The 14,685-nt window shown below is 36.6% G+C and overlaps 1 protein-coding gene across 1 annotated transcript in view; it reads left to right on the forward strand.

Moving 5' to 3' along the window:
- Positions 1-14,685, forward strand: part of HSF5 (heat shock transcription factor 5) — a 42,239-nt gene that overhangs the window by 11,527 nt on the left and 16,027 nt on the right. The window contains exons 3-5 of the mRNA XM_030296917.1: positions 6,284-6,381; positions 9,217-9,738; positions 12,033-12,210. Coding sequence (XP_030152777.1) covers positions 6,284-6,381; positions 9,217-9,738; positions 12,033-12,210 — 798 coding nt within the window. The remainder of the gene's footprint in view (positions 1-6,283; positions 6,382-9,216; positions 9,739-12,032; positions 12,211-14,685) is intronic.

The raw sequence follows: 14,685 nt of genomic DNA on the forward strand, positions 1-14,685 counted from the left end.
CAGAATCTGAAGCAGGCTCCAGGCTCTGAGCTGTCAGCACAGAGCCCTATGTGGGGCTCAAACTCACGAACTGGGAAATCATGACCTCATAACCGACTGAGCCACCTAGGCGCCCCAAAAGAATAAAATATTTTAAAAGCTATCTTTCAAAAGACCCTACATATTAACATCTTAAAGGTTAAATACAGTCATGTGTAAGAATATACAACTTCCTCTGCAAGGTGCCTATGATATTTTATTTTTTATTGAAAAAATAAATATTGTATCATTTTTTTTGAATTGAATCTTGGGCAAAAAGAATTGATTATTATTGTTTTAAAGTATATTTAAATTCTCAAGAATTTATTTTTTTTATTCTATATAATGTACATAGACAAATATAGAACTGAAGTTATAAGAGCTTTCCAATGCTCTTATTCTTGTGCTCAGGCAGCCTTTATTGTCTGTTTCTTTGAAAAGGTCTGATTTTCTTCTTATGGAAAGAGGAAGTTCTCTTTAGCTGCCAGAAGAAACTAAGCAAAAGCACAATTATATTTGTCTTTCTTTTTATTGAGGTAAAATATAAATAATGTAGAATTTACCATTTTAAACATTTTTAAGTCTACAGTTTTGTGGCATTAAATGCAATCACATTGTTGTACTAGCATTATCACCTTCAATCTCCAGGACTTTGTCATCTTCTCCAGCTGAGACTCCATACTGTTAAACACTAATATCATATTCCCTTCTTCCCCTAGCTCCTGGCAACCACCATTCTACTTTCTGTCTATGAACTTGACAACTCTCTGACACTCATATAAGAAGAATCATACAGTGGTGCCTGGGTGGGTCAGTCAGTTGAGCATCTGACTCTTGATTTCAGCTCATGTCATGATCCCAGGGTAATGGGATCTATCCCCACGTCTGGCTCCACACTCAGCATGGAGAGACTTTTAAGATTCTCTCTCTTCCTCTGCCCCTCTCCCCCAATTTTGCGCTCCCCCCTCTCTAAAAAAGAAAAATAATTAAAAAAAAAAAAAGAATCATACAATATTTGCCCTTTTGAGATTGGCTTACTTCACTAAGCATACTGTTTTCAAGATTCATCGATATTTTTACATGGGCCAAAATTTCCTTATTTAAAAAAAATTTTTTAATGTTTACTTATTTTTGAGAGAGAGAGAGAGACAGAGTATGAGCAGGGGCAGGGGAGTGGCAGAGAGAGAGGGAGAGACACAGAACTCGAAGTGGGCTCCAGGCTCCTTGCTGGACTGAGCCACCCAGGCATCCCTAAAATTTCCTGATTTTTTAATGCTGAATAATTTTCCATTGTATGTATATACCACATTTTGTTTATCCATTCATCTGTTGGTAGACATTGGGTTGCTTCCACTTTTTGGCTATTGTGAACAATACTGCTGTGAATATGGGTGCACAAATATTAGTTTGAGTGCCTGCTTTCACTTTTTTGGGGTATATTCCCAGAAGACCTTTACCTTACTACAAATGAGGAAGTGTTGGGGTTCTAGATATATATAGTAACTTATCTTGAAACTAAATTTACTATTAGGATGTTTTTCCTGCTGAGCATTTATATTGAGAATTTTCTCACTGCTAACACTACTATTCTGGAGTAGATTCAAGTCCAAAACATTTTAAATATATATTTGAATAACTTCCATAGGATAAACAAGTATGAACTTGTTTTCCTTACCTGTAGTAGGAGTGAAAATTTTTACTTTTGGATAATTTTTAGTAATCCTGAATTTTTCTAATTACCATAATTCTTTTAAAAATGTCATTAACTATTATATTTATATCTGAAATAGAATTCTTTTTTTTTTAAGTTTTATTATTTTGGGGGAGAGAGAGAGAGAGAGAGAGAGAGAGAGAGAGAGAGAGAGAGAGAGAGAGAATCCCAAGTAGGCTCTGCATTGGAAGTAAGGAACCCGACGTGGGGCTCAATCTCATGAACCATGAGATCGTGAGTGGGAAGCTTAACCAACTGAGCCACCCAGGTGCCCCTGAAATAGAATTCTGTCCATTATTTCCAGTTTTATATTCTACATGCAATTTAATACCTTAAGTGAACAATGCCTTCAGGAAGATAGTGGAAGTTCTTTATGCAGATGAATGTACCTTAGGACATAGTGATAATTTCAGTTTTATAAATGTCAGTGCTTTCACAATGCTTTCATAATACACACTAGGTTAATTTTTCATGTACTAAGCGACAGTTGCTGTTCTATAGCTAAGTTTTTCATATTCTGTAAGCTAACTAGTATCTTACTTTGTTCTATTTTGTTGATTATACAAAATGGGATTGCACTGGTAAGGAAATAGCCATTGAGGAATCTTTTTGGATTATCTATTCATGTTCCCCTTTTCTTCATGCAGGTAACTTTCTACTTTCCATTTGTTACTGGACACTTAAAAGGATAGTATCCATTTTGCTGTTTCCTTAGATAATAAATCAGCTATCAACTATATACTAATATATTCTCTATTGTTTATTTTACTTTGTTTATCCAATAAATTTTACTATTATTATTTTTAATGTTTATTCCTTTTTAGAGAGAGAGGCACAGAGTGTGAGTGGGGAGGGGCAGAGAGAGAGGGAGACACAGAACTCAAAGCAGGCTCCAGGCTTTGAGCTGTCTGCTCAGATGTGGGGCTTGAACTCATGAACTATGAGATCATTACTTGAGCTGAAGTTGGACACTCAACCAACTGAGCCACCCAGGTGCTCCTTATTATTTTATTTTTAATGTTTTTAATTTTGAGAGGGAGAGCATGTGTGCATTCGGGGGAAGGACAGAGAGACAGGGAGACAGAGGATCTGAAGCAGGCTCTGTGCTGACAGCAGACAGCCTGAGGAAGGGCTTGAACTCACAAACCAGAGATCAGGACCTGAGCTGAAGTCGGACACTTAACTGACTCAGCCACCCAGGAGCCCCCAAGAGATTTATTTTAATGTACACTTTAACAACTATTCAAAATATGTAAGCAATGGAATCAGAGCAGTATTAGCAAAGTAAACCTAATACCTTTTGTTGTTTTATTTGTAATGAAAACACTATTTTATGGTACCCTGAAGGGTAAATACTGCAGCTCCTGACTGAGGGTTTTCCTGCCACTAGGGGGCTAGGTTTTCCTTAGCTGTTAAAACTCTAGAAAAAAGTCCCAGTTTTTTTTCAGAGTTTTGGCAAACCCTACAGATGCTTCCTTGGTGTTTTCCTTTTGGATTTAAGTTATTTCCCAGGATGTTTGAAAGCATAAATATCCTGGGAAATCAAATTCAAATCCATAACATTGAAATTATATGCTTGAATAATCTTCAAAGGTTAAAGTGTAAGAACCTGTTTGCCTAACCTATATTGGAAGTGATAAGAATATGAATTTTATATGGCCATCTTAGTCATGTCTGGCTTTTTAAATCACTGGAACTGTTAAAATGATGTAATTCAGAAAACATCAACCCTTACATGTGTACTGGAACTAGAATTCTGTCCATTATTTCAGGTTTTTCCTTCCATGTGCAAGATTTAATGGCTTAAACTGCATATGATATTAGAAAATATTTATTTTTAGCATACCTTTATGAACTTCTGACATTTAAAATTTTTTTCATGTTTATTATTTTGAGGGGGAGGAAGGGCAGAGAGAGAGGGAGACACAGAAACCAAAACAGGCTCCAGGCTCTGAGATGTCAGCACAGAGCCCTACATGGAGCTTGAACTCATGGACTGTGAGATCATGTCCTGAGCCGAAGTCAAACACTTAACCAACTGAGCCACCCAGGTACCCCCGAACTTCTGACATTTTAAAAATCAGTAGTCAATAACAGATAAGTTGGGAAACATTGCAATGAATTTTTATAACACAGGCTGATTTACTTTCAAAGATTATAGAATAAGTTTTTTTTAAGTAATTTTATTAGCATATACAAAATATGAAAAATGTGGACATAAAAGTAGAAAGCTGCCATCTTAAAGACAAAAATATTCATCAAATGGAGTTCTAGTAAAATTAAAGTGTTACATTTTAGGAAGAAGAAAAGATTTGGGAAGTATTGTGGTACACTAAAGAGCATGTGGGGGCACCTGGGTGGCTCAGTTGGTTGAGTCCAACTCTTCAGTTTGGCTCAGGTCTTGATCTTATGGTTGTGGGACTGGTGCTGGGTGTGGAACCTGCTTGGGATTCTCTTTCTCTACCTCTCCCTCTGCCCCTCCCCTGCTCTCACACTCTCTCTCTCTCAAAAAAAAAAAAAAAAAAAAAAAAAAAAGAAAGAAAAAAAAGCTTGGGCTTTGGAGTTTGATGCTGACCCTGTCAATATCAGCTTTGTGACTTTCAGCAAATTATTTAACATCTCTGAGCTTTAGTTTCCTTATTTTTGTAAAGTAATGTTAATACCTCATTTAATTGTTGTTTGGATTAAATGAAGCAATATATGTAAAGCACCTACTACTGTGCCTGGAACATGGTAGGCGCTCAATAAATGTCATCCTCTGTTTAATCCAAAGGTGTGATGTGTTATAACTGATTCTCATTCATTCTGGAGAGTCTCTCTCTGGAAAAGAGGAAACTCAACCGATTATTAAGACTGCATCTGCCTGGGTGGCTCAGTCGGTTGAGCGTCCAGCTTCAGCTCAGGTCACGATCTCACGGTCCGTGAGTTCGAGGCCCGCGTCGGGCTCTGGGCTGATGGCTCAGAGCCTGGAGCCTGGTTCCAATTCTGTGTCTCCCTCTCTCTCTGCCCCTCCCCCGTTCATGCTCTGTCTCTCTCTGTCTCAAAAATAAATAAACGTTAAAAAAAAATTAAAAAAAAAAAAAAAAGACTGCATCTGTGGGGCACCTGGGTGGCTCAGTTGGTTAAGCGTCCAACTTCAGCTCAGGTCATGATCTCACGGTTCATGGGTTTGAACCCCATATCGGGATCTGTGCTGACATCTCAGAGCCTGGAGCCTGCTTCAGGTTCTGTGTCCCCCTCTCTCTCTGCCCCTCCCTCACTCACACTCTGTCTCTCTCTCAAAAATAAACAAACATTAAAAAAAAAAAAAAAAGACTGCATCTGTAAGTGTAACTATCCCAATACAAAGAGTTCAATCTTTTTATGGTATCCTAACTGTAAAGAGAAAACTAGGAAAACCTACTTTTTTAGTTAAAATAATGGCATTAGCTATTTATTTTTTGATTGCTTACTGTATTCCAGTACTATTCTAAGTGCTTTATGCCTATTAGCTCATTCATTCCTCACAAGAAACATACTAGGGTATGTACTATTATTACCCCCATTTTAATAAGATGCAGAAACTGAGGCCCAAAGAGATTAACCTTGCTCAAGTTTATGTAGCAATTAAGATTTTGGTCTTGGATCCAAATTCTTAGTAATTTCTTTAAGTGGTTAAAACATTTTTGCCTGGATTTTACTGGATGTGTTATATAATGGTAAGAACATTTGGACAGTATTTCACTTATTTTATCCTTAAAATCACACCCTCCTCCAAATGTTTGTTACTATTAAAATATTTGAAACAATTATTTTGGAATTCCAAACATGTTCTGATATTTTCAGTAAAATGAAATTTTTTTTAATGTTTATTTTTGAGAGAGACAGAAACAGAGCTTGAATGGGGGAGGGGCAGAGAGAGAGGGAGACAGAATCTGAAGCATGTTCCAGGCTCCGAGCTGTCAGCACAGAGCCCGATGCAGGGCTCGAATCCACGGACGGTGAGATCATGACCTGAGCCAAAGTCGGATGCCCAACCAACTGAGCCACCCAGGCACCCCTTCAGTAAAATGAAATTACATTCAATAAGAATAAATATTTGGTTAGAAATGTGACAAAATGTTTAGGTGCCAGAGAAATCATTTAGAAAAGTAGACATGACCCTTTAAAATGACTTAAAAAAATTTTTTTTAAGTTTGTTTATTTTAAGAGAGCGAGTACAAGCAGGGGAGGGTCATAGAGAAGGAGAGACAGAATCCCAAGCAGGCCCTGCATCATCAGCACCAAGCCTGATGCTGGGCTTGAACTCATGAACCATGAGATCATGACCTGAGCCAAGATTAAGAGTCAGACGTTTAACTGCACCACCCAGGCGCCCCTAAAATGACTTTTTAAATTGGTTAATTACCATGTTGTTTTCAACAAATAATAGCACTTGATTGTACTAAATCTAATTTTATTGCATCCCCAAAGGAAAACCTTTGGAATTTTTCTTTCCAAGTTGAAAGGGGAGTGCTTTAAATGCTACACAGGTTAACTTGGTTGATGCCTCTTCTCTGTTTGAATTTGTCCCAGCTGTACTACAGTGCTGCTCTCCTTCTACTCACATGGACGCTCTAAGTAGTTGTGTGACTCCCACTGCCTCTTCCTATGCACACTGCAACTACTTCCAGGTAATATTCTTGGAACAATGGACACACTCTGTACTTCACGTGTAATACGATTGACCTTGCACAGTTTTAAAGTGTAATTTTATCTGAACGAGTAGCCAGAGGTAAGCTGTGGATTATGGCTTCAGTTTTCTCAATTCTAAAAAAAGGGAGTTGATATGAATGGTGTCTGAGGATTCTTCTAGGTCTGCACTGTCCAAAACAGTAGGCACTAGCTACATCTGGCTGTTTAAATTTAAATTAATTAAAACTAAATAAAATCTAAAATTCATTTCTAGTGCTCAAAGTCTCATGGCCAGTGGCTACCAAATTGTACAGCAGAGATAGCATTTTCATCATTGCTGAAAATTAGTTTGAACATTGCTGTTCTAGGCTCTTCTATGGTAAAATGAATACCAGGTAAATTTTAAAAGTGTGTGTCACTATTAACAGATTCTTCCAAGATAGTACAGATAATTACTTTTTTTTTTTAATGAGAAAGGAAAAATGAAATAAAAAATGAGAAATTTAAGTGGTGATCCCCTTTTGCCCCCATATTGTACACACTATATTTTAATTATTTTCTGATTATTTATTGTTAAGCAATTGCATTGATTTAAGTGTTTTAGACTGCTATTTCTAGGATAAGGCTAAGTTCCATGCTTTGTCTTTTAATGCTATAATTGCTTAAAGATTGGAATTATGTGTTTGCCTTTGATATCATCCAGTTGAGATAGCTTCTGTGTTAACTGACTGAGCCACCCAGGCGCCCCTATAGCTTCTGTTTTATTTTTATTTATTTTTTTTTAATTTTTTTTCCAACGTTTATTTATTTTTGGGACAGAGAGAGACAGAGCATGAACGGGGGAGGGGCAGAGAGAGAGGGAGACACAGAATCGGAAGCAGTCTCCAGGCTCTGAGCCATCAGCCCAGAGCCTGATGCGGGGCTCGAACTCACGGACCGCAAGATCGTGACCTGGCTGAAGTCGGACGCTTAACCGACTGCGCCACCCAGGCGCCCCAATATAGCTTCTGTTTTAAATGCTTATTTATTTTTGAGACAGAGAGAGAGAGAGCGCATGTATGTGTGCACAAGCAGGAGAGGGGCAGAGAGAGAGGGAGACACAGAAACTGAAGCAGGCTCCAGGGACCAAGCTGTCAGTGCAGAGCCTGACATGAGGCTCGATGCGGGGCTTGAACCCACGAACTGTGAGATCATGATCTGAGCTGAAGTCAGATGCTTAACTGACTGAGCCACCCAGGCGTCCCTGAGATAGCTTCTGTTTTTAAGAGAATATCTTACTAGTGGCATTCCGGTATGTAAAGGAACATTACTTTTTTGTGGGGTTTTTTTTTTTTTTTTTGACAAAGCTATGTAGGAAGTCAGATTGTTGTTCAAAGAGTATAGAATCAGATCAAATGGACTTAGTTGGATATTTTTAAAGGCAGGTACCATCAGGCATGATAGTCCAGTCTGTTCATCTTCACTAGAGGGACATATCTGTCCCACAAATTAGATGTTTTTGTTTGTGGATCCAGATGCTCTCTCCCTTGGATCATGCTGGAGATTCTCTGACAGTATTTATGTCTTGATTATGTTTATGTTTTAAATAAATTTTTAAAAATATCTTTAAAAGACCTTTTCTTACTACAAAGACAATACATGTTACAGGAAAATAAAGATAGGTAGACATAAAATTTTTTAAATGGAAAAAAGAACGTGTTTTAGGTGTCATTCTGGAATTAAAGGATTTGGTTGGATTGCAGATATCGGTAAGAGTGTGCATGCATGGTCAGGATAGCATAATGGTTAGGAGCAAGAGCTCTTGAGCTAGGCAACCTATGTTTGAAACTTGGATATGTCAGTTATTTCATTGTGACTTTGGGTAAATTACAGAGTTTCTCTGAACTTCAATTTCATCATTTGGAAATGGAGATGATCACATTTTATAGACCTCTTAAGAGGAATACTGTATATGAAGTACTTTGCATGTGTTTGGCACATAGTAAGAACTCGATAAATGGTGCTATTGGCTACTGTAAAGTGGCTTGATGCTTACACCATTTAAATTTACATTATTTGGCATTAATGTCCTTTGAATAATTGACACAGTCTTTGTAGTGTGTTTGGCAATATCAACCCATTACGTGTTTTATTTAGTTGTTACTCTTTAGTATTTATGTTCATAGCTTGAGATTATTTATCACTAAACATGTAATTGTGTGTCTACTCTGTGCAAAGTACTAGGTATAAGAGAATGCATCTTAAAGGTATAAAGGATACATCTAAAAGTGACAGCTATTTTTAATCTATTGTTTTATTATTAAAAATAAACAATCTCAGGAACCAAAGGACATTCGATATTCCATCCATTTTTTCCCAGATCATTTGGAACAGAATATCAGTACCTCCCCCTGAATGTATAGAAGCATTGGTGGACTTGTGAGCATCCTGTGTTTGAAATTTCACTACTACATTCCTAAAACAGTATATGATAGATATAAGTGATGTTTTTGTCAACTTTTATGGAAGAATTTGGTATATAGACATTTTATCAGCAAATAGGTATTTGAGTACTGTAGCTTTTTGATTTTGTATACTTCAACCCTGAAAATTATTCGTCCTTTCCAGTATTGAACTTGGCATAGTGGTTGACATCTATTAGTTGCTAAGTAAATGTTAACAATAGAATTGAAGCTACCATTGCTGAAAAGTTGATTGGTGTTCATGTTGTTTCAGTGAGCTTTAGTTAAATTTAATCTATTTGTTTAACATTTATGAGCCTAAACATTGTTGCTTTCTTCCTTAATCTCATATTCAATTTTCTATCCAAACAATCCTGTTTTCTCTTTTCCCAGAATCCTCCAATGCAATCCTCCTATCCAGTTGAATTTCTGCCTTCTAATTGGCCTTGCAGTACAACTGATGAAAATAAAAAGACAGAAGTTAACCTAGAGGCTGTTTTTCAGATAGTAGATGAGTTGCATTCCTCCCCTAAATTGGAGATGGTGAAGGTGGAGCCTGTTGAGAATCAGTGCCCAACATCTCAGTCTAACAGAGGCCAGCATATCGTAGCTAATTCAAACAACAGCAATCCATCTTCCACAAGTCAGGCTAGCCAGCTGGAGCCACTTACTCCTGTAGGCTCAGACATTACATCTTTTGTAGTCGGAACAGAACAAGCAATTACCTGCTCTCTACCACAGTCACCTGAGTACATCTATACCATCCACACAGCTCAGCCTGTTGAAAATACTACAATGCAGGAATCTGCAGCCATCCAACAAGCTCATGTCAAACTGAAGGAGCAGCTAAGTCATAATCCATCTCCATCTTCAGTAGTATTTGTGCAAGAAGGGCTACCATTCAGCACACACCAGGTAAGGGGGCAAAGAAAAAATCCTAATAAAGCTCAAAGTACCTAGTGCTTCTTGCTATAAACTGGTCTAGTGGAGAGTTTGTCCACCGTTAATTTGGGTTTAATACTGGTTCATTATGCTTTCCAGAAGGATCATGTCCCAGTGATTCTGCACAAAAAATTCAGAAGTAACCTTAAGCCCCAGACGTGTTCTTACTATGTTATGGTCTGAAGTCAGCCTCTAGAGAGGCAGTCTGAGCATTGTGGTATAAAACTTACTTTCATGTTAAAAGCATCCCTTGAGTTTTGCTTCCTATCTTAATTTGAATGGACAAGGTGTGCCTGGCTGATTCAAATCCACTACTCAGAAAGGATGGTTTATCTGACAGATAGTATCAGGACTTTCCAAGCTATTTGTAGCCTGGGGGTAAAGAGATGGTTAGAAGTCTGTTCATAGTTTCTTACAGCATTATTGAATTCTTATTTCACTTGTGAGCATACTGTGTTTGAATTTCCTTACTAATATCTACATTCTTAAAGCAGAATTCTGACTAGTTTGAGAGACATATTCTGAAGGTAGAAGCTAATTCCTTTATTGTTTATGACCAGAAAATGAATAAAGTTGATTCTAAATAAAAGCACATCTAAATTACAGTCACTTTTTGTGAATTAAGTATTTTTCCTACTTTAAATTTTTTTTCTTGATCTTAGCCTGATATATATTTTTAAATTTTTGTTTTTTTTTCTTTAATGGGACTGAAAATATTGTCACTGTTAGATTCCCAAGATAACTTTTAGATAGTTGTGTTTTGTTTTTGTTTTTTAATTAAAAAAAAGTTTTTTATTTTGTTTATTTATTTTGTTTTGTTTATTTTGTGTATTTTTGTTTTGTTTATTTATGTTCGTTTATTTTTGAGAGAAAGAGAGAGTGCAAGCAGGCGAGGAGCAGAGAGAGGGAGACACAGAATCTGAAGCAGGCTCCAGGCTCTGAGCTGTCAGTGCAGAGCCCAACATGGGGTTCAAACTCAAGGACAGTGAGATCATGACTTGAGCAGAAGTCGGATGCAACTGAGCCACCCAGGCACCTGATAGTTGTTTTTTAATGCATTATTTTTTAGCTCAAATTTTGGATCCAAAGTCTTAACGTATCTATCAACTCATTGTCCTTTTTGAGTCCAGCTGTGGAAATCCAGTATATCATGTGTTAAAATAATATTATAAATTCAGTAGATCAAAGATAGGCCCATTGTGTTTCAAATGTGTTGTGGAAAGAACATAAAATTTGTCTTTGTTCCTTCATAGTTCACATCCAAAATATTATATTTCATACCTTAAAATTGCATTTATAAAGTTACTTTCTCTTTAAAAAATATATTTGAACAACAGCTGTTAAAAGTTGTGTTTTTAACTTTTAGCTTTATTTCATTATATAGTTTCATTTAAAAAAAAAAATTTTAATGTTTATTTTTGAGAGAGACAGAGTGTGAGCAGGGGAGGGGCAGAGAGAGAGAGAAAAAGACACAGAATCTGAAGAGGCTCCAGGCTTTGAGCCATCAGCACAGAGCCCGATGCGGGGCTCGAACTCATAAGCTGTGAAATCATGACCTGAGCTGAAGTCGGATGCTCAACTGACTGAGCCACCCAGGTGCCCCATATAGTTTTATTTAAAATAAATTCATAAAGAAATAAGAATATTTCAGAAGTTGGTCACCTTTATGAAAGGATTTGACATTCCAAAGAAAACTTAGGAACTCTAAAAAAGAAACTCATATCTCATAAGCAGAACAGATCTAGATTTTGTAGGGGTTGAAGCTTATACAATTTTGAGGGCTTGTCTAAGACAAAGAATACAAAATTAGTAGAATAAAGTGTCCTCAGCTCCACTGACATTATCCAACAGGATTATGCCTATGACCATCTCAATGTTACCAATGGGGGTGGAAATCTGATGGAAGAGATACTAGAATGGAAAAAGATAGTGGTCTTAACCAGTTGTAAATTTGTGTGTGTGTGTGAATTGTACCAAAAAAAAAAAAAATCAACAAGCTTCATGGTTAATCTTCCTCTGATCATAAGTAAATGTTTTAACTCCATATACATTTCAGTGGTTTGTGTATAGGGAAATAGATATCTTACTAATGAATATTCAGATTAGCTCAACAAAATTAAACGTGGTATCATTCATAAGAATGAAAAGCCTTTACAAACATGTTTGTTGTATCATGTGTCAATAATAGAACTCCTCTGATAAACTATCTTAACTTTTAGTAGATATTTGAGGGAAATTCATAATAATTAGTGGGTTTAATATTTTAGGTGGATGCCAGTATAAAATGCCAGGCCAATCCACCTGAGAATATCTTGCCTTCAGAACAGATGGGATTCCTCATTTCAGAAATGGGCCCTGCTAGCAAGCCTAGTAAAGACACAGGTTTATCCACTCCAGCCAGATACAGAGAGCGAAGAAGCAACTCGCAGCAAGGAAAGTCCCCTGGTAAGGATTACTGTGCTCAGAATACTAGAATTAGAACCATGGTGTAAAATAAATGTATGAATGACAGTTTTTTTTTCTGAGCCTTCATTTTTTTTATTCATAATTGTATGATACTTATCACATTGCTTTTTTACATAACTGTAATTTTAACTCTATATGTTTTCTTAATTGTCCTTATAAAGTATGTAAAAGTTATTTTCCTAATATTGCATGTAAAAATTTGAGCTTTTGAAGAGCTAGAACATATTAAGTAAAAACACAGGAATTTGGGTTATTTAACTTGAAGACAAAGATGAAGGGTGATTTAATCACTGCTTCAGATGCCAAAGACTTTGTAATTATTGATGTACTTGTTCTCTTATTAGCAGACTGTAGGATAAGAGGGAATATACTTAAAATTGTAGCAGTAAAGAATTAGATAGTCATTAATAACATTATCCTGAACACATTATGATAATAGTATCAAGAGTGGCTTTTGCAGTGGCATTGTTTTTCCTGTAATTTATAGGAACCCAAAATTAATGATTGTTTTAGGCACATAGAGTTGGTTCTATTGTTTGTAAGGCAATTGGACAAAACCATTTTTTAAGAAAATAGTAACATCTAATAAGACATGTTTCTTTATGTGATTCAAAAACAAGTCATCAGAGTCTTCAATGGCCAGCTTTAATATTCTCAAATTGTATGCATGTCAGAGGCATGCAATCCAGGTAGAATTAATCAGGTCAGACAATCATTTTAGCCATAAAAAATTAAAAAATATTGAGAAATTATTTGAGAATTTCTCCAAAAAGTAAACTAATAGTGATATGATCAAGATCTTGCTCAGACTCATAGGATTCTTTCTGCAAAACACCTTTTAGGCAAAGAACTATCCTGGTCACTACTCTTATTCATTGGACTTAGCTTGTACTGTCACTTTTAGTTGAATCTATATGGTCCAATCCATGATAAAAGATTAAGAGATTAAGATTCCTTACCACTGGAGATGTTTAAAACAATGGCATAGACTTTGAAGGTGATTTAGAAAAGGACAGGAACTAATATTCGTGCATACCCATTTTTAATGCCATAACCAAACTTAATGAAAGTGGTATTGTCATCATTTTGAAGATTGGGAAGTTTAGGCTTGGAGAGGATTAATAACTTGTTCAAGGTCACACATTAACTAATGTAGCTAATATTCTACTCACAATCACTCTGTTGACTGTGTCCTTACATAAAGGACTGTGTCAAAACATAAAAGTTTTTAAATTTGATGTAGTCCAATTTGTTTTTTGTTTTTGTTTTGTTTTGGATTTTGTTTTGTTTTGTTTTGCTTTTGTTGCTTATGCTTTTGGTGTCATTTCCAAGAGATCATTGCTAAGTCCAATGTCATGAAGTTTTTCCTCTGTGTTTTCTTCTAGGAGTTTTACAGTTTAGGTCTTACATTTAGGTCTTTAATCCATTTTGAGTTACTTTTTGTATATGATGTAAGATAAGGGTCCAACTTCATGCTTTTGCATGTGGATATACAGTTTTCCCAACACCGTTTGTTGAAGAGATGGTCCTTTCCTCATTGAGTGATCTTGGTGTCTTAGTGAAAGATCATCTGATCATATAAGTAAGCATTTGTTTCTGGTTTCTCTATTCTAGCCCATTGGTCTATTTGTCTCTCTTTATGCTAGTACCATATGATCTGTTTAACCTCTCAGTTCTGCCCTTGTAGCACAAAACCAGCCATAGAGAATATGTAGATGAACAGTTATGGTGATGTTCCAGTGAAGCTATATTTACAAAAACAGGCGCAGGGCCCAGTTTAATCCAGTGGTCATAATTTGCCAACATCTGAACTAAACTAACAGCTTCTTTCTGAACAGCAATAATGGAAGCCAGAAAAGGGTAGAATCACATTTTAATATACTGAAAGAAAACTGCAACCTCAGAAGTCTCTACCCACGAAAATGATCATTCAAAAATGAAGGCATGACAATGAAGACATTTTCAGATAAACACAAAATTGAGTGCATGTGCCACACCAGATCAACACTAAAGGAAATTCAACTGGGTGTTCTTTTTTTTTTAAGTTTTTTTTTTTCTTCTGAGAAAGAGAGAGAGAGCAAGTAGGGGAGGGTCAGAGAGAGGGAGAGAGAGGACCCAAAGCGGGCTCTGTGCTGACAGTGTGGGGCCCGACACAGGGCTCAAAGTGGGACTCAAACCCATGAACCATGAGATGGTGACCCGAGTCAAAACCAAGAGTTGGACACTTAACTGACTGAGTCACCCAGACACCCCTACAGGGTGTTCTTCAGGCAGAAGGAAACTGAGGTAGAGGTATTGATTAATATGGGCTTTGATGAATCAAGAGTAGGTACTGTAGTTTCTAGGATAATCACCAACACAATAGAAATAATCCAAAAGAAGGCAGGAAAGGGGGAAGGAAGGAAAAATAAAGAAGACAATGAGAAAACAAATAATACAATGGTTGACCCAAAT

The sequence above is a fragment of the Lynx canadensis genome, chromosome E1 (genome assembly GCF_007474595.2).
Source record: "Lynx canadensis isolate LIC74 chromosome E1, mLynCan4.pri.v2, whole genome shotgun sequence".
NCBI lineage: Eukaryota > Metazoa > Chordata > Mammalia > Carnivora > Felidae > Lynx > Lynx canadensis.